General features: G+C 39.1%; 3 protein-coding genes and 2 non-coding genes across 6 annotated transcripts in view; 4 read left to right on the top strand and 1 right to left on the bottom strand.

Annotated features, from left to right (window-relative positions):
* LOC139130098 (indolethylamine N-methyltransferase-like) overlaps positions 1-10695 on the top strand; it is a 64010-nt gene extending 53315 nt beyond the window's left edge. The window contains exons 2-5 of one of the 2 annotated variants that reach the window (XM_070695818.1): positions 4096-4128; positions 5912-6074; positions 6575-6782; positions 9440-10695. In XM_070695818.1, coding sequence (XP_070551919.1) covers positions 5915-6074; positions 6575-6782; positions 9440-9866 — 795 coding nt within the window. In that variant the 5' untranslated portion in view covers positions 4096-4128; positions 5912-5914 and the 3' untranslated portion in view covers positions 9867-10695. The other variant, XM_070695819.1, reaches the window with a different exon arrangement.
* Positions 629-702, top strand: Trnan-guu (transfer RNA asparagine (anticodon GUU)). The gene has a single exon. It is a non-coding gene; the product is annotated as a tRNA-Asn (tRNA).
* Positions 2838-2911, top strand: Trnan-guu (transfer RNA asparagine (anticodon GUU)). Its single transcript has one exon. It is a non-coding gene; the product is annotated as a tRNA-Asn (tRNA).
* A 1142-nt stretch (positions 10696-11837) lies between the features above and the next one.
* On the bottom strand, positions 11838-13231 carry LOC139129323 (beta-1,4 N-acetylgalactosaminyltransferase 1-like). The gene is made up of 2 exons (XM_070694957.1): positions 12639-13231; positions 11838-12567 (listed from the first exon to the last, which is right to left on the bottom strand). The coding sequence occupies exons 1-2, from the start codon at positions 13229-13231 to the stop codon at positions 11838-11840; spliced, it is 1323 nt and encodes a 440-aa protein (XP_070551058.1).
* A 5137-nt stretch (positions 13232-18368) lies between these two features.
* LOC139129321 (nicotinamide N-methyltransferase-like) lies at positions 18369-23146 on the top strand. The gene is made up of 3 exons (XM_070694956.1): positions 18369-18396; positions 19273-19480; positions 20414-23146. The coding sequence occupies exons 1-3, from the start codon at positions 18369-18371 to the stop codon at positions 20829-20831; spliced, it is 654 nt and encodes a 217-aa protein (XP_070551057.1). The 3' UTR covers positions 20832-23146.
* Positions 23147-24388: the final 1242 nt, after the last annotated feature.

The following is a 24388-nucleotide window of genomic DNA, read 5'->3' as shown; positions in this document are numbered from 1 at the left end:
ATAAAGTTGACATACAAAGAAAGCATACCATTAAAAAGTTACAAATGTCCCCGTGAAAATCTTTTTTTTTCACAAATGTCTCTCCCATAGTAAACAGTATTAAATATTGGCTCACTGGACCCAATACGTACGTCGATAATTAGGAGTTCGCACCGCGGAAGGAGTAGCCGTCGTTTTATTGTCGTTCTTTTCCGTGTTTGTGTGATTTGCACTTACGTTACCAACAAGTTTTGAGAACGCAATTTGAACAAATTCCTTGATGCTGACAATACACATGGGAACCAAAATAAAACGATAAATTGCCACAGTAGTAAAAGACAATAAACGGGTAACTGTCGTGAGCTTATGTCACCCTCCCCCCCCCCAGTGTCACCCACGGCGATTGCTCCGAGAAACGATCGTATTTGAAAGCCCCGTTATAGATTTAAAGTTGAACGCAACGTTTGATAGTTTATTCAAAGACGTCGCCCTTCTAATGTCAATAGTTATTTTCGGTACTTCACATAATGCGGCATTTTGTAATGTTGAGTGTAAAGATCAGTAATGTAAAGTGAATTCGTAGCAATATAATCGCCTGAACGTAGAGGTCGCTCTTCTAATAGAAGTAGCTACTCGCGGTAGACAAGATGTCTCTGTGGCGCAATCGGTTAGCGCGTTCGGCTGTTAACCGAAAGGTTGGTGGTTCGAGCCCACCCCGGGACGCTATTATTTTTAGCAAACGTTTCACCCTTCCCGTTATACTGTAGTAACACGGAAAAAAAGATAAAATTTATTTTCAGAAAAAAAAAATCACTCTGAGTTTTTATAGTTGCTTTTATATTCATACCTTTCATGTAACTCCAACAATGCAAAATATCCTCTGTCATCAACAATTCCTTTCCAATATAATCACATCTTTTATTTCTAATTTTTTTATTTCTGTTAACAGGAATTAATTTCACCGTAGCATGCCAAACTTTTACAAACAGAATAACAGATTTTTGAAAACCAATGAGGGAGAGATATCTAAACGTACTCGCAAGTTGGGGATTCTGAACCTTTCTTCGGTCGTTGGTGGCGCACTTCATGACCACTTGTTGATTCCGCGTTGGTCTCAGATATTTTGAGACTTTTCTTTTTCTTCCTTCTGCAACAGTTCTTTTCTTTTTCACTAACTTTAAATAAATACTCATCCCTTTTAGCATTTTATAACTGTTAGGGGAAAAGAGTTCCATACAAGCAGTGTTACACGCTGGTTAAGAGCGGTAGTAGCCAGTAACTTTGACTATTTTTCAAGTACTTTACTGTAATCATTTAAAAATATACGATTAATAAAATATCATGACGTACAGATCTCAAAATGTTGATGGCAGATAAAGATTTTAATTTTGAAGGCTTTAGATTAACTTGTAAGCCTGCCGTCCATAGCAATCTGACCTCGTCACGGTGCAAACTGTCCGATAAGACCTTTGCGGTGAGCGTGGTGTATAACGGTTTGTAAATTTTGTCCAAACTGAGGCTATATGACATTTTAACCCATTCGTATAAACCATGGGCCGCTGCACTAATTGTGTTAATGGACTGACAAAGCGTTTCAAAAGTTACCCAAGTTTGAAATTTACAATGCCCAATTCCTAATAGTAACACATCAGGATAAATGCAATGATGGTGAAACTTCATTGGCCCAAAACGACCTCGAGTCCACAAAAGTGGCAGGCCTGCCGAAATATTTGAAAGTCAGAATATCTGTCCCTTGGACACATTCTACCGTATTAAGCCTGTCCGTACCATAACGTATACGACGGTGACCTTTAACCTAATACGTTTTCTTGTTTCAGTCAATGAAATCGGCGACAACGCATCAGCGGCGTCCTTGAACGACCCTTGGGCCACCTCAGATGACCTAGAATGTTCGGAGTGACGACATCAAACTGTGAGAGCCGTTTGAAATTACTAGAGTTCGACCTCGGCGTCTTCAGGCCTATGACCTATAGACGATCTTATCTGTCCGCTCACAATCTTTGACACAGCGTTCCTTTGTCGCAGATAAATTGCCCCAGCAAGTTGATAAGCACGCAGCACTTGAAATAAGGGGCGGGGAGTAAAACTATGTTATAAGCCATTCATATGACATGCGTTATCGGAAACGCGACGACCTTTGACCTCAAAACTGACGATATTAAGCCACCAGGGATAATATATAATTTATGTTGGTAAAAATGCCTTGCACTATCATCTTGCTGGAAAATCATTATTGTTTTTGACCTCGTCTCAGCTTTTGAATAAAGTGTTAGGAACGCTTCCAATTTGTAAAACTTAAAATTCAACTTTTAAATACTGCTGGCAGCTAGCTGTGAATTGTGGGGTTTGCTTGTGGTCGTCCAAACTGATTTTTATTAGGCAATAACAATACAGACGTTGTTTTGACGTGATTTTAGTCGTTGTTTCTTCTTTAAAAATTATATTTGTTTATTATTTGATCGATTTGTTCAGAGGCGGGGCTGAAAACCCCCCTGCCCCTATCAGAATATTACAAACATTCCACCGAAAATAAAAAAACCGACAAGTAAAAACGTGAATATGTTTTCTAAAACGTAAAACTGTCCTGTGAAATTTATGCCTTATTGTATAAAAACAACAAGTCGCTGATTGGTTAACGGTTGTCGGCCTGATATTGAGTCCACGCGATGACGTCGCCCAGGGCCTTCGATAGGTCATACGAGACCACTATGGGGTCATTGAAGTTTCCAGTTGATGTGTTGCAGTGACCGGTCTTAATCTGAGTGCAGATATCGATATCCGATAAGAATTTCGTCCACAAATAATATAGGACCCGATAAATGGAAGGCGCATATGACGTCTCTGTGGCGCAATCGGTTAGCGCGTTCGGCTGTTAACCGAAAGGTTGGTGGTTCGAGCCCACCCAGGGACGCCTCTATTTATTTTATTTTTCAGTTGCTGGCGCCCAGTACTGGAGAGTTCAATCATAATGATTTGTACCATCGAAGATTCCTCAGTAATGTCTACCATGTCTCCCAGTGTACGCAAATTATTTGATTAGACTACATTAGTTTTTAAAATTCTAAAAACTTCCCAGTATGCTTGATTTAGAGAGGAGATGCCTTTGTAAAATTTTCAATTGATTGTGTCCACAATCGTGCAGATTAATTTGAAGGAAAGTAAGGAGACTAGTTGCACCTGTTTTGTGATGAAACAAAACGATATTGATTTTTTCCAAATACTACGAAAGGACAAAAGAAATTTACATACTGACTTTTCTCAGGGAATGACCCCTTCAGTTTGTCATAACTTGCCCCCCAAAACTACCTGCAGAATGTGACCTTTAATATTGAAAGTTTTCTTTGAAATCTAAAGTACTTTTAATAGATATAATTGATCAATTACATAACGGCTAAGCATGATTGCTTTCATTCAGAACTGAAAAAAAAATACTTTATAAGAAAACTAACGTCGTTGGTACAAATCAAACAGAATTGTGGGTAAATTTATCGTACTATGTGCAGCGTCACTATTGTAATCATTCATATGAAGTATTTCCTGTGTCTTCTATGCTACGAAAATCTTAGATTTCTGTATTGATCCGTAGTCCGAGATTGCGTGACTCGATCACTTGCGACATTTCAGTCCAGCGACACCCTTCTTTCGCTCAACACTAAAAGCAGTGACTCAAGAGTTTTGAGTCAAATTAAAGTACCAATATCCACACTTCCTTCTCTACTGTTTGGCTGCCAGCGACAAAACTGTCTACACTGTATAAATCAAGACGTTGAGTGGATATTTATGGAAAAGTCGCCACTATCTTTTTTAATCTTACGTGGTCGTAGAAATCACTCACTCATCCCACAGAAAAAACAATATTTTTCCTCTGGAACATATAGAACGTTACTGTCTGTACATGCGTTTCAAGTGTTTGTTGGAGTGATAGAGGACTTTTGCTGCAGACAGTGGCCGACTCCAGAGCGTGCAGTGTTGGCACACCATGTCGCCATTCATAAAATCGCGCATTTGACATGCGCAGAGTGATAAGGGGAAACCCCAGGCTCTGTGTCTGCTCGGTACGGACAAACGACGGGACGATTTGCTGTAGCAGTGTCTGCAGTGTGAGTTATACGTTGTACAACAAATTCTGTAAGTGAAGTTACAATTAACGCTTTAATCGGTATAGGATAAGGTCGGTCTCTCGGGTGACTTTTTAAAGCAGTTATTTTCGAGTACCGTGTCACGCTTTGACCCGCTAAGAGTTGTGACATACATGCCGGGTTACCAGTCAGTCGCGGTCAGTCAGATTTGTCAAAGCAATAGCCCTAATGGAATTCGTCTGATCTCAACAAAATTTAGTGACTCGAAATATTTTGTAGGCTGCAAAATAACACGTTCAGTGCATTCAATACCATAGCATGTACATGTTCAACAAACGGTTTTCACGAAGTAAACATGCTGAATGCCAAATGTGTTGATCCGTACATAGACTCTCAAGAAAAACTCGAGTCGAGTTTTTCTCGAGAGTCTATGATCCGTAGCAAGCTTTAGAAGCTGCCAACAGAGTAGATCTCCTAATGTGATATGATCTCTGACCTCTTGTAACGCGGCTAGGTTCCCAGCAGGGTCAAACCTCAGTTTCATGAATGGGTTGAGTAATTGTGACTTTATTACACTGTAGGCTAGTGTAGCTGGTTTTTTTTTTCAAAACTGGCGAGGGGACGTCTTTGTGAAATGTCATGTTATCGACACAGTCCCTATGTAAGACGGAACGACCAATTACGATTTTTGCCTTGCGAATATACTTCAGCGGTCAACGATAAGTGTCTGTGGCAGTATTTTGAACCAGTTTTCAATGCTTCTTCAAGTTGTTGCAAAGGATTATTGAAATGATTCTTGGGCTTGTTGTCAAATAATATTTTTCATGGGATAAATATAATCTCGAAGTCATATTTAGCGCTTTGTAAATAGAAAATTACTGTACAAAACATGTTCCAGGAATGGCGTTGGCGTCACTACCCAAGCCTTCATAGCTTTGATTACATGGAAGGGATTGGGGAGACAGACAATTTAGATTTTGTGACAGAAAATCGCATTGAAGTGCATTCTTTGTTGTTTCAGACCGTATTTATGTTTTGACTGAGATTAATTTTATACACATTTACATTGTATATTGTGCAAAGTACATTTTGTCGACACCGGTCACGTGATTCAATGCATTCTTTAAGGGAAAACCACTTGAAAAATACTGTAAATATCATTCAAGTTTAACAGGCATTGTCCTCGTTTGACATCAACGTGAACTTATTTCGATCATTCAGTTCATAGCGTGTAGAGAACTCTGATTATCTGTGAATTGATCTTTGCCCGGTCAACCGATCACGATATACCTTACCTGAAGTCAATGAGAGAGAGAGAGAGAGAGAGAGAGAGAGAGAGAGAGAGAGAGGAGAGAGAGAGAGAGAGAGAGAGAGGAGAGAGAGAGAGAAAGAGAGAGAGAGAAAGAGAGAGAGACAGAGACAGAGAGAGAGAGAGAGAGAGAGAGAGAGAGGAGACACAGAGACACAGAGACAGACAGACAGAGACAGACAGACATACTGATAGACAGACGACGGACAGATAGACAATGAAAAATTATACTGGACGGGCAGAGACATACAATGAGACAGATTCAGAGATACTCGGCGAAGGGACAGCAACAGTCACAAGCAAGACAGTGGTATAACGAGGAAAGCTGGAGGATCATTAGTTGACGAAGTCCAGAATACAAAACCAAAGGAAGCGTGCAGAAACGTGAAAAATTTATTTTACGGTGTTTCTTTCATTTCCGGTTTGTTTTATTGTATCCTTCGATCTAGCTAAGCGAGATCATGAAAAAGAGCAATTTGGCGCACTACGTTTCGACAAATATTCGATTTATTAACTTTTGCAGACAATGGAGGTTATTGCTGGAAATCCTGAAGACCAAACGCGGGATGAATTTCCGACGGCAGAGAGTTACCTAGATCACTATTACTCAACCTTGGACGGTCCGCCCGAGGAACAGGGTGTCAACTTCTTCCTCTTTGAACACCTGCACCGAATATTTCACAAAGGTATGAGATCAATACAATGCGATTTTTTGAAAGACTGAAAGATGTGCGGTTCGGATTAACGTGACACCACTGAACAGTATGGGTATGGCCTTTAGATTAGTGCTTGGCCTTTGTTTTCGAACTTGAATTGAAATTATAGACACCTAGAATTTTGAAATAAACATTAATCTCGAAAGAAATGGGAGTAATGGAATTATCATCTGCGCCTTGAAACAATTTAAAACGGTTGCGAGTTTTGAGCTCCTGTTCAAATGATGTCACGCTTATTAGCCCCGCCCTCCATCGCTGAGCTGACTTTGGAAAGAGAGAAAAGTTGGAAATACACTTGAAAACATTAATGAGGTACAATTCGTTGTTTGTTAGAGAAGAAGAATGCGTAATTTTTTTCATATAATTATAAACACATCATTGTGTACTATACTACACTTTATTCGTGTAGTTCAACCTCAGTTGCACAAATCAATTCCGAACATACCACACTTTCTCTCTATTGACGCCAGAGGGCCTGTCCGGGGAACGCTTGATCGACGTTGGAACTGGTCCGTGCATCTACTCGTTCGTGTCTGCCTGTACAAAGTTCACAGAAATCGTGGGCAGCGACTACGCCGCAGATAACAGAGAAGCCTTGAAGAGGTGGATTGATAACGAACCAGGATGTTTTGATTGGAGACCCGTCATAAAACATGTTTGCGAACTAGAAGGACACGGGTGAGCATTAGGGCAATGATACAGTCTCTCAAAATCTGAAACGTTCTTACGTCGCCACTCTGAAAGGGGGGGGGGGTGTCAGAGTTAAAGATGGTGAACACCGCAACAGCAATTCTCTAGTGTTTTCAATAAAATGTATCCAAAATGATTGATTGCAGAGGATATCTAGCGCTGCGTCGAAGACGGGTCAATCCACCTTGAATACACAGATAAACAGCCTGTTGAATATTAGAGCAATAAACAAGCCAAAGCGACGGGTATTATATAGGAGTTCATGACATCAACGCTCGTTCAATAGCGGCCATAAATTGTCTGGACTGGTCAAAAACTGGATGACACACTTGTTAATTGGGCTGAAGTAAATTATTAAAAAATGTCAGAGATTTTTTCTCCCACCAAAAACTGGCTCAAAACGTGTTGCAACCGCGTAGTGTCTTGGTATTATTAATAGAATTTCCTCTACTAATTATACCGATGATTTTCGACATCAATATACTCAGCAGTATTATAATATATTGAACTGGGACCATAGTAAGGATTGATAAGGTTAGCCTGGGGGGTAATTATACAGGGCCCCCTAAACCCAGTATCTGCAATCAATCAGAATGAAAATTACTAACGAGCGTCTCTTGTCATGGTGAATTATGTCGACCCTGATATTTAACATGTCTGGATCGTTGATCACAATTCACTGATAAATGTACATTCATTTGGTTTATCCATGCCTGGGCCGTCTCACTGCCGTCATAAATCAGTTTTCTATGTAAAATGCCAGAAAATCGAACTCTTTATACATCCCAGGAACGTCAAACTATGGGACCGGTCTGTAAATCCGTGTGGCTGTCTATCAGTCTCCCTACCTGTTTGATGTCTATCCGTATAATGTATGTTTGTTTGTCTGTCTGTCTCTCTGTCTGTCTGTCTGTCTGTCTGTCTGTCTGTCTGTCTTTTGTTTGTCTGTCTGTCTGTCTGCCTACCTGTTTGATGTCTGTCCGTATATATAATCTGTCTGTTTGTCTGGCTGGCTATTATTCTGTCGCTCGTCTACCTTTTTAGATGTGTCTGTCTTCAGACCGGTATTTTTCATCAAATGTATGTCACCGTAGTTAGAAAACTTTAGGGGACAATAACTTTAATGATTTTCATGACAACTTTTCCCCACACAGACTTAGACGGGGTGGCTGAGACCAATCTCTATTGAAATTGGTCTCAGCCACCCCGTCTATTAAAATTCATGAGTTTACTTTTCTTGTTTACGTACATACCTATATCAGATGGAAATCTGAGGATTTGCGATTACATCAGGTTGACAACCCCCCACACGAGAGCAATGAATGTAAAAAGTGTGAAAGACGCAGCTCCCACCTAACTATCCAAATGTTTTTTGTGTCGAGTTTGTGTTTGATTCGTTTCAAAAATGGGTTCCTACATTCTTATCCGATTGTTTGTTTCGCCTCGGATATTTGTAGGGAAGTTTGGATCAGTGTGTACGGTAATGTTTTGTTTGTGTGGGGAAAGCTTATGGCGAGACGCAGTCGGACCTATTGTGTTACAGAGTTGATAGAGTGGCCCTTTGACGCTTGCGTTTCGAAACCCGAGTGTGGTTTCTCATCAGTCGCAGTGTAGATTCTTTCCTTAGTTTGTGTTTGTGAAAAATTATTTTAATGCATTTTAGTGGTCTTGCTCTTCGAGTAGCGAGGCAAGTATATTAATGTTTGGGTCTCGTTGTGAGTCCGTTTGGTGGTTCAGTTTGTTTGTTCTATGTTTCATACTTCAGTAAATTTTGTTTTGAATAGTGTGTCTTTTAGAATTTTGCCGAGGTTTGTGAATTTTTAGGCAATAATTACCACTGCGGGGTACGGATTTTATGTTTTCTTGATCAAGATACTTACAAGTATCATGATCGATGTGTTTGTTTCCGTACATTTTGTTTAATAGTTCGTGTACTTTGTTTACTGTTTGTTCTGTGTCGTCACTGGCTAGTTGTGTATAATACTTAGTGTTGCGTAATTGCCTTTCGCATTCGTGTACGTAATCTTTTGTGTTGACAAAGACAAAACCCGACCCTTGTCAAAGGTTTTTTACGGTAATTTGTCTACTGTTTGCAAGCTGGTTTATCGCGATTCTTTGGGCACGCGACATGTTTTGCTTCCTTGTTTGAAAGGGTATCTCTAGAAGTGCGAGTTTAGCAGCTTCAGATAGCTTTCAGGTTTGTGTATTTTTTGCTGTTCGTGGAGTCCAATTTGACTTTTCTTTGAATTGGTGTTGTTGCGATTGTTCGTGTCTCATGATGTCTCCGGTGTTTGGCTTAATTGCTAATGAAACTTTTAATGTTAATTGTTTTCCAAGTCAACTATCCAAGCATTTTAAGAGGGGTGATCAAAAAGGCCAGAACAGCCAATTTTGACCAACCGGGTTCAAGAACCCGGGAAAGGTGTTTAAAGTGTGCGATAGATGTGTTTACAACATAAACATTACGAACAGTAGGATTAAGATAGGTATGAATAATCCAAACTGCCCAGTTTCTGTGTGGGGAAAAGTTGGAATGTACAATTTCATGAAGTTGTTCCAGAAAACAACGCCATATACACAAAATTTACAACTTGATGAGCTTTTAGTTCGTAAGTTTTACATGGAGTGCATTTTCTTTCTTACAGTGATGTGGAGGAAAGAGAGAAGAGAATACGAGCAACCATCAAAGATGTGTTGTACTGCGACGTTCACCAGCCTAATCCAATAGCCCCGAAGGTACTTGAACCGTTTGACTGCCTGGTCACATGTTTCTGCCTCGAAGCGACTTGTAAGACGCAAGATGATTGGATCCAGGGCCTTCGCAACATGGCGACCCTCCTGAGGGACGGCGGCACGCTGGTTCAAGTGGCGATACCTCTGAAATTCTACACGGTTGACGGCAAGCGCTTCGAAGTCTTCAGCGCCGACGAACAATTTCTGAAGTCGGCGTTGCTGGAAGCCGGATTCACCGACCTTGACTGTCACTTTCGGAAGAGAAGCGTCCAGGCCGGGAAAGATACAGATTACGAGTTCACCGTTGTCATAAAAGCGACGAAAAAAGCAACTGCTTGATGGATAAGCTTAGTTGATGGTTGATAAGAGCCGAACGGTACACATGGTCGCAGAAACCATGAAGACAAAAAAATAATAAATGCGGAAAACGTACACATGCTCAAGTACTGAGTCCGTAAGCATGTCGTGGACGGAATTCAATCACTCATAAGACGATGAACTTTTTTACCAGAAATGTTCAGTTCAATATGTTTTGCAAAAATATTCTGAGGGTGAGGTACAGACACAATTTGGAGGGGAGAAAAAGAAAGTGTATTTAAAAGAAAGAACAAAAATTACCGAGAATATAATCCAAATGAAGCTTCAAGCTCAGTTATGGTAGTATGCGCCTCGAAAGTGAAAGGCTGAAACGTTCTCTCCAACTTTCTTAAAGCAATTTCAACCATTCTCTTTCAAAATCAATCACTGAAACCGGGGATTACCGTGCAATTTGTGATACAAGAAAAAAAATTACCCAAGATTTACCGATATTTGAAATTCGAAATGGCCGTCACCCCTGCTAACTCTAGAGAGAAAAATAAAATTTTCGAATTTCGAAAAACTAAGATGGTAAATATTATTCTTACACAAGAGCTTTGAAATAAACCCCACAAGTGGTAGATCACAAAAGAATTGTAAAAGTTTGACAGTCCAAGTATCTGTCACCGAGACGCAGTCCACCTCAATGGACATGTGAGTACGAAAAACTACTATGGTCTGAGTACTAGGCCTGTTTCTTGTGAATCAGGGAGGTGGGAGTTTTACCCATGCAGACTCAACCAAACGCTATCAATGTTGATACTTACGGTATAGGTAATATTCAAATAAACAAAGGATATTTCTTCCCCGACATGTTTTTCAAAATTGTTATTTCTCAGACCGAGGCGAACACACACATACACACAGTGACACATACACTCTCTCTCCCTCTCTCTCTCTCTCTCTCTCTCTCTCTTCGTTAATAATCCGCTTCCTGTCATTGTTAAAAACGCTCGTATGACAGTATATGTACCTAGGCCGTCGTTCGTAAGACACTGACAACCTGCAACTGATTTCAATCTGCATTTGGGCTGTTGCAGAGGCATTGCGCATGTCACGGGACAATCACAAAAACATGTGACTGTCAAGTGATCGTGTAAAAAGTGACAGTCGAAAAGGTCGAGTCTGGGCAGTTGATTCTGGTGAAAGTTAATTTTGAACTTTTGTGCTACGTAGAAAAGGCGACTGTAATGCCGACTATGTACTCGTCGTCCTGTCCTTGTTGGTTGCATTGTACAACATGTATATATATATATAATATATATATATATATATATATATATATATATATATATATATATATATATATATATATATATATATACACACACACATATATATATGTGTGTATATATATATATATATATATATATATATGTGTGTGTGTGTGTATCTGTCTATGTATGTTGGTGTGTATATATTATATAATATATAATTACATTATATATATATGTTAGTTTATATACATACATATATTTACATACATATACATATGTGTGTGTATATCTATATATGTTAATTTATATATCTATATATTTACATGCATTATATATATGTGTGCGTGTGTATATCTATATGTTAGTTTATATATATATATATTTACTAACATTATATATATATATATATATATATATATATATATATATATATATATATATAATACACACTAACACTCACATAAATCCAAAACTTGTCAATAAAAATACCACAAGTTGAATCCGAATTGTTCATTTTATCATGTCATACTAGTCTTACCAGAATGAAGAAAGGTCGAATTTAAAGGAAATTTTATGATATTTATTTTCCATTTGGACAGTCAGATTTCATAAAAAGCTCAATCATAACTTTCTTCTGAGCCAGACTGTACGATTTGCAATTTCCAAACGTACATATTGTAACTTGTATAGTAAATTTTTAAAAGTCTTGGCTGTATTCAAATATTAAATGGTCTCTTTAATGTTTGTTTCCTCTGGATCGTTTCATCTGTTTTGACTTTTTCATTGCCTTAGTCATGGCCGGACCATACCACGACTGGTAACAGTGCAGATAGTTTTTCAACAACAAGTGGTTTGCATAACTCAATGTCTCTTCGGGTTTGTCTTCAAGAAATCTGTATTTGTTATACTTCGGATTTCTAATAGCAACGTGGCGCACTGCCACGTCATCGCACTGGGCTATCCGTAACACGCCCACAGCATCGATGAAGAACTCCCGATGAGCAATGCGCTCGAAGCGAAGGTCAAAGCCGACCTTCAGAACGGCCTCGGTCTTTGCCATCCAGAAATTTGCCACCATATCCAAGAAACGACAGTTGGGGAACTGGTCGACTTTTCCATGATCCGACTTCTTCGCCGACAAGCAGTAACCATGGCTACCCCACGAGATGTCCAATGCAGTGTAGTAGTTATCTGTGTTGGCACAGATGCAGGGGAGCAAACTCCCATCATCCTGTTCGAACATACCGCCGACAAGATCTAAATTCGCCATGGGAGAATCCAATTTCTCAACAAATAATTCAAGTTTCGTCCGCTTCGAGAAAATGAAATCATCATCCACCCAAAGGAAATATTTGGTGCGAACTTGACTGAGCAGTAAATTCTTCCCAGCGTTGTATCCTTCCGCGAACGGCATCTGGTAATGTTTGATGTTGTTCCCGGGATTTTCTCGATCTCCTTGGAATCGTCTGCGATGATGATTGTCATTTGTGGGTAAAATTTGTTGACGCTTTTCACAAGTCGGTTGACGGCGTCATACCTTTCAAAAGTTTTCGTTACGACGGTCACTAAACCGTTGATATTATCGTCGGCGTCGTGGGTGACGTGCAGCTTTGGTAAAGCCGGGCGATGGATGAGAACCCGAATGTCTGCAGAGTGGCCGAACAGGCGAAAGTGTATGACGTCACGGGCTTTGATATGGTAATGAGTACTTCTGTACACAATAAAACGCAAAATTTCATTCAGCTCCTTGACATTCGAAAATGAAGAGATTCTCACTTGGTTTGAATAATTTCCTGAGATTTTCACACCCTCAAGAATTCTTGGATAGTCAGAATACAGGATGCCAAGCGAATTTTCCACTTCGAGCACGGCAAGGCGATTTACACTTGAGTTGAATTGACCCACCGACGTGTGAACTTGGAGACCGGTGATCCTGACATCCTTCAACGGCTCAACTGTCAATCCATTGCCAATATAACTCACCGGTGACATAGCCTCGCACACCGTAACTGGCTCCTCGGTTCGTTTCTTGGCGTCCTGCCATCTTCTAAACTCCGACTTTCTCCGCGCGATCGCTCGCTGCCTCGAGTGGGCCGATGTTGTTATTCCCGGGGCACAGGCAGTCGCCATTTTCACCATCTCCCTGTTTGTCGTACAAAAGCGAGGCGTCGCTGCGCACGCTGAACACCTTCCCGCCCGCCTCAAAGCCAGAGTGTTGTATTGAACGATTCGAGATCCACCCGATTCGAATAAAAATGTCGATCAGCAACAGTAGCGCTACAAGGAGAGCGAGGAAGTCCCATCTTCGACGCCTCATACTCGCGACGCCTTCACATTCACAACCCCCACGTCAGGTGTACTTTCACCTATTACGTAATCGTGACCTGACCTGTCCAGCAGTGCCACCCCGTTGAACAAAGCATACAACAATAGCTCCCGTTTGATAACAATACACCCAATACACAGAGAATGAGTATGGGGCGAAAACAGAGACATGGAGCCGAAGTTATTAGCCACAGCCTTACTTTTAAGGCTAGCGAGAGTTGCGAAGGAATGTTCCCGGCGCGAAGAAGAAGAGAAGCACAAAATTATCACCACCGATCGAGTGAATTTGGGTTAAACATCTCACTGAGTGAGCTTGACCTGTTCCACTGTGGCCAGTCTTTGCTGCATGAGAAGATACAAGGGACTGTGAAGAAAGGGGAAATTAAAAATCAATGTTAATGACAACGTACAAATTGAATTTGAGACACCGCTATTCATATAATGTCTCACGGTTTTGAAACGTTTCACAAGAAGTAGATTTTGATATATTTTGAAATCTTTCTACATCGATGGATTCGCATTTATGTTCGAGGAAACCTATCTCTGCCAGACGATTCTACTATTCAAAAGTTAAAGACACAAATATACAAATATACAGTAGGCCTTCATTGACGTAAAAGCAAAGCATAGCGTATTTCAAATTTATGTGGACATTTTGGATAAAACCAGTTTTTCTAACTTTGAAATCACCTGATTCATTATTGAAGGTGTTGTTAATTTGAAACGTCTCTTCTTTGCCTTTTAAAATTGCCGACGTGCTTTCTTGTTAGATTGGTATACTGGTATTCAAATCAGAGAACATTTTGTTGATTCTCCCACGAAAACACCAGTGGTGTTTTAGAATACAGCTATGAATTGATATGATCTGGCTAAGCATTACTAACAGTCTCGCTATAGGCTGCTAACATAAAATCACTGGGTAACACGCTGTGACTTACCGAATCTGATATTTTGTTGTACTCTTAGCAAACCGTAGCAAAGAACGTTTCGCATTGTAGCAACTGATAAAAAAATCAGAAAGGCCAATCATCGTTCCTCGGAGGTGTAAAATCTAAGACTCCCAGTCATCAGTAACAATGTAACTAGTGGGAGATTTTGTTGGTTGGTAAACAAAAACAATTGCTCGCTACCTTTGTAATGTTTCCAAAACAAATTCGAGGAAAATTGTGTGTTTTTATCTGGCTAAGGGAGTGTGTACTGGTCGTAGAAGATTAACGAAACCATTCTTTGCGACAGAAACAAATGCAGCAAAATGCTTACAAAGAATTCCGAATCGCACACTCACAAGAAGACGCAAAAATAGAGAGGCATATGTTTTGAAGGATACAGATAGAACTCGCTTGTGCTCCAAAGCGAGATATATATTTGTAATCTTTGTCTGCATGTGTTTGGCCGAGAAAAAATGTGCTGTTCCGATAACCCGACCTACCCTATTTTTACCTGCAAACCTAAACTAGCTAGTACGTAAACACCGAAGTAAAAAAAGAAAAAAAAAACAAAATCACACAATCATTACCCGGCAATTAATTTTGCCTTGAACGAGGATGTCTTTTATGTTTTTATTCCTTTTGTATGTATGATGTATTTTTCTGGAAATGTTGTGGCCAGTGTTTGACTGCCCTGAACCCCTGATATTGCATACATAAAAATAAAAATATTTTGGAAAAAAAATCCCTTGCCGAACTACCTACTCTGTTTTTGAAAACCATATCGGAACAGCACATTTGTTTTGGCCGAAACATGAGCCTCTCCTTTGGGGATAAATCATCGGCACAGTTGCTGAGAGGTGCCTGACCATGTTGTTTACTCTTTTCTGAATAGTTTACCCAGAAAGCGTGTCAGCTCAACCGAGGAACTTGTCTGTCATTGAGTCAAAGTTCAGGTCAAGTGACGGCCACCATTCCGTACTTGTCTCCAGACCGACAGGTTGTAGCGTGTGTAACGAGTTCGATATGAATATTCATAATTGATAACACGTCGCAATTTACGTTCTTTGCACATTTAATCACCACTCAAAATACACTTTGACTGGCTGCAGTAGGCATCAGATGCGACTGGAACTCATTCAGGTCAGAGAACACGGGGACCGGACACCGCAAGAACAGCGAGGGTTCCGATTCAGCGATGGAGTCAAAAGTGTACAGCGGTAGTGACTACCACGATCACTTCAACCCTGAAAGTTATCTCAATCATTACTATGGGTCAGCTGCAGGACCGATAGAGGAAGAGGAAGGTGTCAACCCATTCATTTTTCAGAGTTTACATAGAGTTTTTTTACGAGGGTAAGATCTGATATTCTGTGTAACGCTCATCCGAATGTATGCACCAGTGCTGTGATTTCCACCGCGATGTAAATAATTATACAGTTAGTTGTTATAGATACAGGACAAATTCCAAATAACTCACCATTACTGTTGCACGCCAGGCCTATGAGCGTCAAACATGGTTAGATCTTTATTTTCACACACAGTTATACATGTAAGAGAAGCGATAATAAATGAAACAATGTGCGTCTAGTTTCTCTAGGGTCTATGATGAAATAAACATTGACACATAGACACGGCACATTGACAGTAAAAACTTCAACCTCACTTTGGTTGGTAAAATTATTGACCGCGTCTCGTAAGAGAGGTTACTATAGGGGTCACCATTAATTAATAACCTAACTCGGTGTGGACACATTTCAAACATTGAAAATAAAATCAAGTCCAAATTGTTTCTTTTGGCACGCATCAAAAATTTTCTTCCTCTCCACTCACGCAAGCTATTCTATTACTCTATCATCTCACCACACATCAATTACTGTTCTAATGTTTGGAGCTTTTCTACCAATAGCAATATCTATGCCTTGGAGCGTCTACAGAGACGTGCAATGAGACTTATTCTTGACACTGTTCCGCCTCTTTCCACTTATCAAATGTATACTCAGCTTCATTGGCTGCCGATTAACTTGAAACTCCGTTTTAACCGTATGGCCCAAATTTACAGAGCAACTCACAATCTAACCCCTGACTATATAACCAGTATGTTCAATAATTATATCCCTTCTAGATCACTGCGTTCTTCCAATCAGAACCTCCTTAAAGTCCCCAAAGCACGTACAATTAACACTGGGCCCATACTCAACCTCCATGGTATAGCTTAATAAAGATACGGAAAGACCGACTGACTTTCAGTCTGCCATGGTGTTTTTTAGCGAATACATAAAACCAGAAAAACTTGCTTTTTGTTGTCATGAAATAAATTTCTATTGCAAATCCGATAAATTTTCGACCGGTCGGGATGCTTTGGAACTCACAATGCACTGCACCAATGTCACCTAGCGAGAAGACATCATAGTCAAAACCGCTTGGCCGAATCACCACCCTTACGACAATCGGTACAATAACCTAGCTAAGCTGTTACAAATTTGCTGACTGCTGCCCTTCCAAACGGTGTAGAGCTCTTGAAGCACACGCATATTTACTCGCGATCGTACGCCGCACACAATTTTAAAAGCGAAGAATACATCGCTAAAGTTTGCTTCAGTATAACTATGCGTAGCGGACGACGGTTTATAAATTGTATACTTTAACACGTCGGGTATTTCACCGTGGTGTTAAAAACATGTTTCGGGACCAATTTTGCCGGAGGAAGAAGGTTATCGAAAGCCATTCCCTTATAGCTACTGCGACATTGGACGTGTGACGTCATTGAACAATTCTTGCAGAGTTCATGCGGGGAGATAAGGTTGGGCCATGTCTATAGACTTCAATTGCTTTTGGTTATTCTAATGCCTTTTTGATTTTAACCCTTTGAGCATTTAACCCTTTGTCACTTTTATAAAAATTACCCAAGTCATTTTTTTCAAAGTTTTGCCAAACTTTTGTTCATAAACCGTAGGTAATAAAAATGTGATGTTCGTTTTGTCAAAAATTATTCAAACAAATTACAGAAAAATTCATAAAAATTGGTAAAATGTTGCTTTAAAATTTTGATGGGAAACATTACAGCACTCAACGGGTTAATAGTTCATATCTCCTAATAATAGGTGGCATAGACATTCCTTGGAAGCGCGACGCGTTCGTGTACACCGTCTTTGTACATGTGAATTATTGCTTATATGTCACTCAATGTTGAACGAGAAATATCTTGCTCCTTTTAAAAGGAAATCAGATACACCCTGGCACTTTTCATAGGAGTTATGGTAGAATAATGCTTTGCCGTTAGCCGCAAGGCGTGACGTATTAACAAAAACACTGAATTCAATCGGTTAGTAATGAGTGCCAAAGTCAACTTTTGTTGCCTTTCAGAATATAACATAGCCAGCAACGTTTTTAGATTTAGACATTTTTTTTCAGATTTTCTGCGAAAATTTTGGTCAAAAGTTGTAGTCATTCATTGAAATTGAAACTTTACGGGAGCTCCACAAGGAACAGTATTAGCACCGTTTCTTTTTACCCTTTACACAGCTGATTGTAGATCTTCCAAAGCGACATGTCCTTTAATCAAATTTGCTGATGATTCAGGCATGATTGGTTTAATTGATCGTGATGACGAAACTGATTACCTCCATGAGATAGACCGTTTTGTCAACTATTGCGATAAAAATTATTTAATTTTATATGTTGCTAAGACAAAGGAAATGATAATGATTTTCGTAGAAAACAAAGTGATCCTGCGCCAGTAACAATCAAGGGTGAAGTAGTAGCAAGAGTTGATACTTATCAGTATCTAGGTCTTGTTATCGATAATAAGCTTAAATGGCTACATCGATCACATTGATTTTATCATTAAGAAACTTAATTCCAGGTTATATTGTTTAAGAAAATTGCGTTCTTTTAACGTTAACAATGACATTCTCTCGGCTTTTTATGGAGCTGTGATAACCAGTGTTTTCAACTACTGTATTGTTTGCTGGGGTGGGAACATTCCACAACATGAGAAAGGGAAGCTATATAAAATGATCAAGAAGGCAGAGATGATTATCGGTAAGAAACACGGTCGGTAGACTCGCATTATCAGGGCGAATTCAGGACAAACTGTCGCGTATTCTGGCAGACAGTTCACATCCACTTCGACAGGAATTTCAAAGTTTGACACTTTACGTATTGACAGAGCGGCAGATTGAGACTGTCGGCTTCTAGAACCCACCGTTATTCAAATTCGTTTATTCCCCGTGCAATTGTGAATTTTAATAGGGCTTTTAACAGATCTCGATGAGATGTTTGTTGTTATTGTTGTAGTGTTCTGTGTTTGTGTATGTCAGCAGACATCTTAATTACCCATAATGGGACTCAATAAAGTATTATCTATCTATCTATCTATCTATCTATCTATCTATCTATCTATCTATCTATCTATATATCTATCTATCTATCTATCTATCTATCTATCTATCTATCTATCTATCTATCTATCTATCTATCTATCTATCTATCTATCTATCTATCTATCTATCTATCTATCTATCATTTGGTCCAAAATTATTAAAAAAATACAGAAAAATTCATAACAATTGGTAAAATGTTATGGTAAAAATTTTGATGGGAAAAATTACAGCACTCAAAGGGTTCGGAGAGTCATATGGGATTCAAGTATTCTATTCTACACGTTGAGCGTCGCTACTTTTTGAACCACCGCCAATGTATTCCATCGTAGACAATGATATGTCATCTCTACAGAGTTTTAACATCCCAGACTGACTGCTAGTGCCCGGTTCCATACCGGGCTACTCCGAACATTTATCGACGTCATGCCCTCCATCCACAAGGCACTTCCACATGCTGACGTTTTAATTTTCATGAACGGTAAATTGATTCCGTCACCTTGATTACTTCATATGCAATCTCGTATCTTTTATCTAGATGGTGTTTCCGGCGATCGCTTGATCGACATTGGTACGGGTCCTTGTATCTACTCCTTCCTCTCGGCCTGTCCAAACTTCAACGAAATTATCGCCACCGATTTCACGGAGGCCAACAGGAACGCCCTCAAGCGATGGGTCAATAAAGAACCAGGGTGCTTTGACTGGACGCCTATCATCAAACACGTCTGCAACTTGGAAGGTCACAGGTACATAAAATACTTTCTTGTAATCATTCCATTTGCAAGCGGTTGGGCTGTTTTAGAAAGGTAGTCATTGAAGTCTTCCTGTTTGATCATAGGGGATTCTCTACATGTTGGAGACGTGGAAGTATTCAGAGAAGCATGGAGAAAAGTGTCCGTCAAAGGGACTATCCAAAACATATTGCCGCCCTAATGCGGCAAAGTGAGACGTTGTAAGGAAACCCTACTTAAAGCTCCATAAGCTGTATCTTTTTGGCTTTTTTCAAAACTTTTGTGGTTTCCTACACTTTCTGCATTGAATCCCTAAACTTTAATTTAATGCCAAGTATTTAGCATATCAACCCAACCTACATGAGTATAATCTCCATTGTTATTGTTGAAAATTTTATTCAAGTCCGGACTAGAATTCATTTGTAAACAATAAACTATTGCCGCCCTTATGCGGCAAAGTGAGACGTTGCAAGGAAACCCTACTTAAAGCTCCATAAGCTGTATCTTTTTGGCTTTTTTCAAAACTTTTGTGGTTTCCTACACTTTCTGCATTGAATCCCTAAACTTTAATTTAATGCCAAGTATTTAGCATATCAACCCAACCTACATGAGTATAATCTCCATTGTTATTGTTGAAAATTTTATTCAAGTCCGGACTAGAATTCATTTGTAAACAATAAACAATGATCACTACAGACATACATGCTGTGTTGACAAAAAGAATACTCAAAATTTCAGCATGACAAACGGATAAGGGTCAGACACGGTAGTTGATATACATCTGAAGCAGAATACTGAAAACTTGCAAAAAATACAGCTTATGTCCCTTTACATAGCTGAAAGTTGTGGTTACCGACAACATATAGAATCACCTGCCCTACAAATCAAACGTGAGACAATGAGTGGATGTGTTCAATAGTCTATTTTGTGGTCTTTTTTTACCCACAGTGATTTTGAAAAGCGTGAGAACATGCTCCGCGATAAAATTAAAGATGTCCTTTTCTGCGACGTTCACCAAGCCAAACCGCTCGGCGATGTTGAGCTCGCCCCCTTCGATTGCATGACGACTTGTTTCTGTCTGGAAGCCGCTTGCAACAACAAAGACGAATACCTCAAGTGCTTGAAGAACATGGCTTCATTGCTGAAGAGCGGGGGCACCTTCGTGCAGATCGGAGAACCGCTGAAATTCTACCAGGTTGGTGACAAGAGATTCGCAGGTTTTGCGGCAGACGAGACGTTCATCAAGTCGTCCCTTGAGCAGGCGGGCTTCACCGACTTGGATTGCAGATTCCGAAGACGCACGGCAGACGCCGGAAAGAACATTGACTACGAATTCACAATGGCAATCACTGCCAAGAAAATATAAAGTTGACCACATATATGTGACGTCAACCATTTTGCAGCTGCTGAACACTTAAAGTAAAAAGTACCACGAAACTTTGTCCAAACATTCAAGTTCAAGTTGTTCAAACTCAATGAAACTTTAAATCCATTGCCTTTCGAAATCAAAGATAAAACTCAGCGATCACCGTGCACAATTTCGTAACAGGCTATACAATCAGATTACCCTACATTCGCCGATATTTGAAATTCTAAATGACCTCAATCCATATATTAAAAACTAAGACGGTGACAATGGTTCTTACTCCAAGAGCTTTATGATAAGCCCCTAGATGCGGTTGACCAAGAAAATTATCGTAAAAAATTAGAGTCTGGATATGGAGGTAGAAAGGGAGAACTCTTTTACCTCCCTACTGTACCCAATTCACGCTCTACCTGGATTTGGATTTGGTGTTTTGCCAAAGATCCCCGAGAAAAACGATAATCTTCGTGTTCTTCTGTGGGTCTATGGTGCTGCACACAACGGTTCTAATTTTTGCAATAGATAAATAGAAAATATGTTTTATCCATTAAAGCCTTCATCTCCAAGTTTAAACCATTTTTCCCTCTGCGGGTAATGATTTTTTTATTTACCGCCAAGTTATAGTGAAGCACCTTGCACTATACTTGTCATAACAGCAGCTTTATAAATGACATTGTCGTTTGTATTAACAAGTGACTGCCGGTCATTTTCGGAGGTATATGGAAATATTCAAGATTTCAATGGAGCGACCGAACCAACAAATTCAATGGAAGGTGGCAGCGGAAAAATACTTCAAAACGTAAAACGACAGAGTTACACAGGAAGTGGAACTTAATTCCATATTCCGAATTCTTTTTCAAAACCGTTTTCAAATTTAAAGTCTCTGTCTCGAATCCCAGTAAATCATGTCAATATGGTATACATCTTGATCTGAAAACTGCAAATTCTCGCCGCGGTTTTTTGTGTCAGTGTATCTATGGTTTTCGACACATAAACGTCAATATTTTTCACATAATAGACATCCATCGACCCCGGTTGGTATGTATGATTTAAATTTAAGCTAGTTTGTCACATTCAAATCCCCTGACGATACTTCCATGAAGATGCCACTTCGTCATTCATTTTTAATATAGCTTTTTTACTCATGTAGTGTAATGCCCTTTCATGGCAAATCTTCAACAAGTGTTAGGTCATACAAGTCTATTTTATTAAAACATTACACGGGTCTGTTAAACAATACATTATATCCTGATAACACTTGTACTTGAGTCGGAAAGTGCCACTGTAAAAATTGCCGTCTCTATTAATTTCTCTGTTTTGTTTTGTTTTGTTTTGTTTTGTTCTGTTTTGAAATTTTTCTTATATTTTTATTATTGTTATATTTTTGAATTTATCTTAAATCGTTTGTCTTTTCTGTTTTTAATTTGTATGTGTAACTTGTAATTTAAAAATATGTTCTTTTGTGGAGGGTTGCTTTTTATAGGTGTCAGTCACCTGTGCGACTCATCCTGACTTCATGTCAAAGCTGAATAAATAAAATGAATAAAATGAATACTTTCTGGGATTTGGTTCCAGAGTGTAACATCAGAGTTTTGCATTGAACACTGTCCTATATTAGTGGTATATTTAGGGATGAGAAGATTTCCCTTATCTTTCGACCGAGTAGGATACAGATGTTGAATGCTTGAAAAGAAACAAGGAATTTCTGGAGGAACATTTCTACTTATATTATCATAAACAAAAAGTACAGTTTGGTAAGTATATTGCTTAAAAACATCAAGAATTGCCAATTCATGAAACAATGGTGGTGTGTGCTCAAATCTGTTGGAGGACGGTTTGTAAGAGTACGTCCTATTCATTTCGGGGTAAGATGTATAGGCTTAAGGTAAGTGGGTTAAATATTCCCCCAAACTTCTGACGAATAAGAGATATGTGGTAAAATGAAACAATTATAAAGTAGTAACAGTAATGGTTGAGAGACAGTGTGCTTAAGTTTATATAATATACCTGCCTTCGAACTTATTGTTTTGTTAACTTTATTTGTATGTTCTTTCCAGGTAGTTTTATTATCTAGGCCAACCCTAATATATTGAGTGCTTTGAACTTCATAAATCTGTTCCCCTTTAATACTGATTATGCCTTGGCATTGTACTAGTCTATTTTTACCCCGGAATATTACATATTCGATCTTTTATATTGTTAGTTTTGTTATTACTACACCAGTCAACTACATGCTGTAACTTTTCATTAACATAATGTAAATTTATGACTTCACTTGAGTCAAAAGAATGAAATAAACTAGTATCATCAGCAAATAAGCGAGTATCAAAGAAATCTGTACACTTTGCCAGGTCATTGACATAAATGAGAAAAAGAGTGGGTCCCAGTACAGACCCCTGTGGGACTCCACAGGTAATTGGAAGTTCTTGGGACTGAACCCCATTAACACATAAAAGTTGTTTCCTATCGGAGAGGTAGTTCTTAAAGAGATCCATGGCCACCCCACGTATTCCATATGTATATGATTTGTCGATTAAGATACTATGATTAACGGTATCAAAAGCTCTTTTCAAGTCTAAAAATTTCCCAATAACTGTTCTTCCTCTTTTATTTCATCACTTAACTTTTGAACCAAATCCACAATGGCAAGTTTTGTGCTAAATTTTTCTCTAAACCCATATTGATGGTGATACAACAAAGAGAAGCTATTTAAAGCTCCATAAGCTGTATCTTTGGCTATTTTTTCAGAACTTTTGTTTTGTGGTTTCCCTTCACTTTCTGCATTGAATCCCTAAACTGTAATTTAATGCCAAGTATTAAGCATATCAACACAACCTCTATGAATATAATCTACATTGTTATTGTTGAAAATTGTATTCAAGTCCGGACTAGAATTCATTTGTAAACAATAAACAATGATCACTACACACATACAAGCTGTGTTGACAAAAAGAATACTCAAAATTTCAGCATGACAAATGGATAAGGGTCAGACACAGTAGTTGATATACAGAAGCAGAATACTGAAAAACTTGCCACAAGTTACAGCTTATGGCTCTTTAAGTAAGAGGTGATCTGCTTATTTATATACTTTTTCTAAAAATATCTCCGGATTTGCCAATTTTTTACTGCGCACGTGACAGTACGTCGCGTGTTTCTCAGTTCTGGGGCCCAGTTGTTGTTCGCTTTGGAAATTTTCGCAAATTTTGACGGTTTTCTTCGGTTCGTTGATAATATAATGGAAAAAACAGACTCCTCTCTGACTATTAACGTTTATTTATGGGCGTGGGCGCGAGGAAAGCCAAATTAACGGGCTCGGCAAGCCTCGCCCGTTAATTTTCGGCTTTCCTCTCGCCCTTGCCCATAAATAAACGTTAATGGTCAGCGCGCCGCCCGTTATTTCTATATTTGTGGGCAGTCACGTGGTTCAGCTCGACCAATCAAAATGCGACGGACAGGGCATGGTAATATAATGAATACTTTAACATAATATGTAAATAAGATATTAGAGTTAATACAAAAGCAAAAATACGGAAAAGTATTAAAATATTATGTTTGTA

Source organism: Ptychodera flava, chromosome 3, assembly GCF_041260155.1.
Source record: "Ptychodera flava strain L36383 chromosome 3, AS_Pfla_20210202, whole genome shotgun sequence".
NCBI classification, from domain to species: domain Eukaryota; kingdom Metazoa; phylum Hemichordata; class Enteropneusta; family Ptychoderidae; genus Ptychodera; species Ptychodera flava.
This window is presented reverse-complemented; position numbering and strand designations above follow the sequence as displayed.

Excerpts from the sequence above, each read along its gene's own strand:
- LOC139129323 (XM_070694957.1), bottom strand. The coding sequence starts at position 13,231 with ATGGCGACTGCCTGTGCCCCGGGAATAACAACATCGGCCCACTCGAGG. Across the intron at positions 12,568-12,638 it reads GTAACGAAAACTTTTGAAAG|ACGATTCCAAGGAGATCGAG; the intron begins GTATGACGCCGT and ends TCATCATCGCAG.
- LOC139129321 (XM_070694956.1), top strand. The coding sequence starts at position 18,369 with ATGATCAAGAAGGCAGAGATGATTATCG. Across the intron at positions 18,397-19,272 it reads GAAGGCAGAGATGATTATCG|ATGGTGTTTCCGGCGATCGC; the intron begins GTAAGAAACACG and ends TCTTTTATCTAG. Across the intron at positions 19,481-20,413 it reads TGCAACTTGGAAGGTCACAG|TGATTTTGAAAAGCGTGAGA; the intron begins GTACATAAAATA and ends TTTTACCCACAG.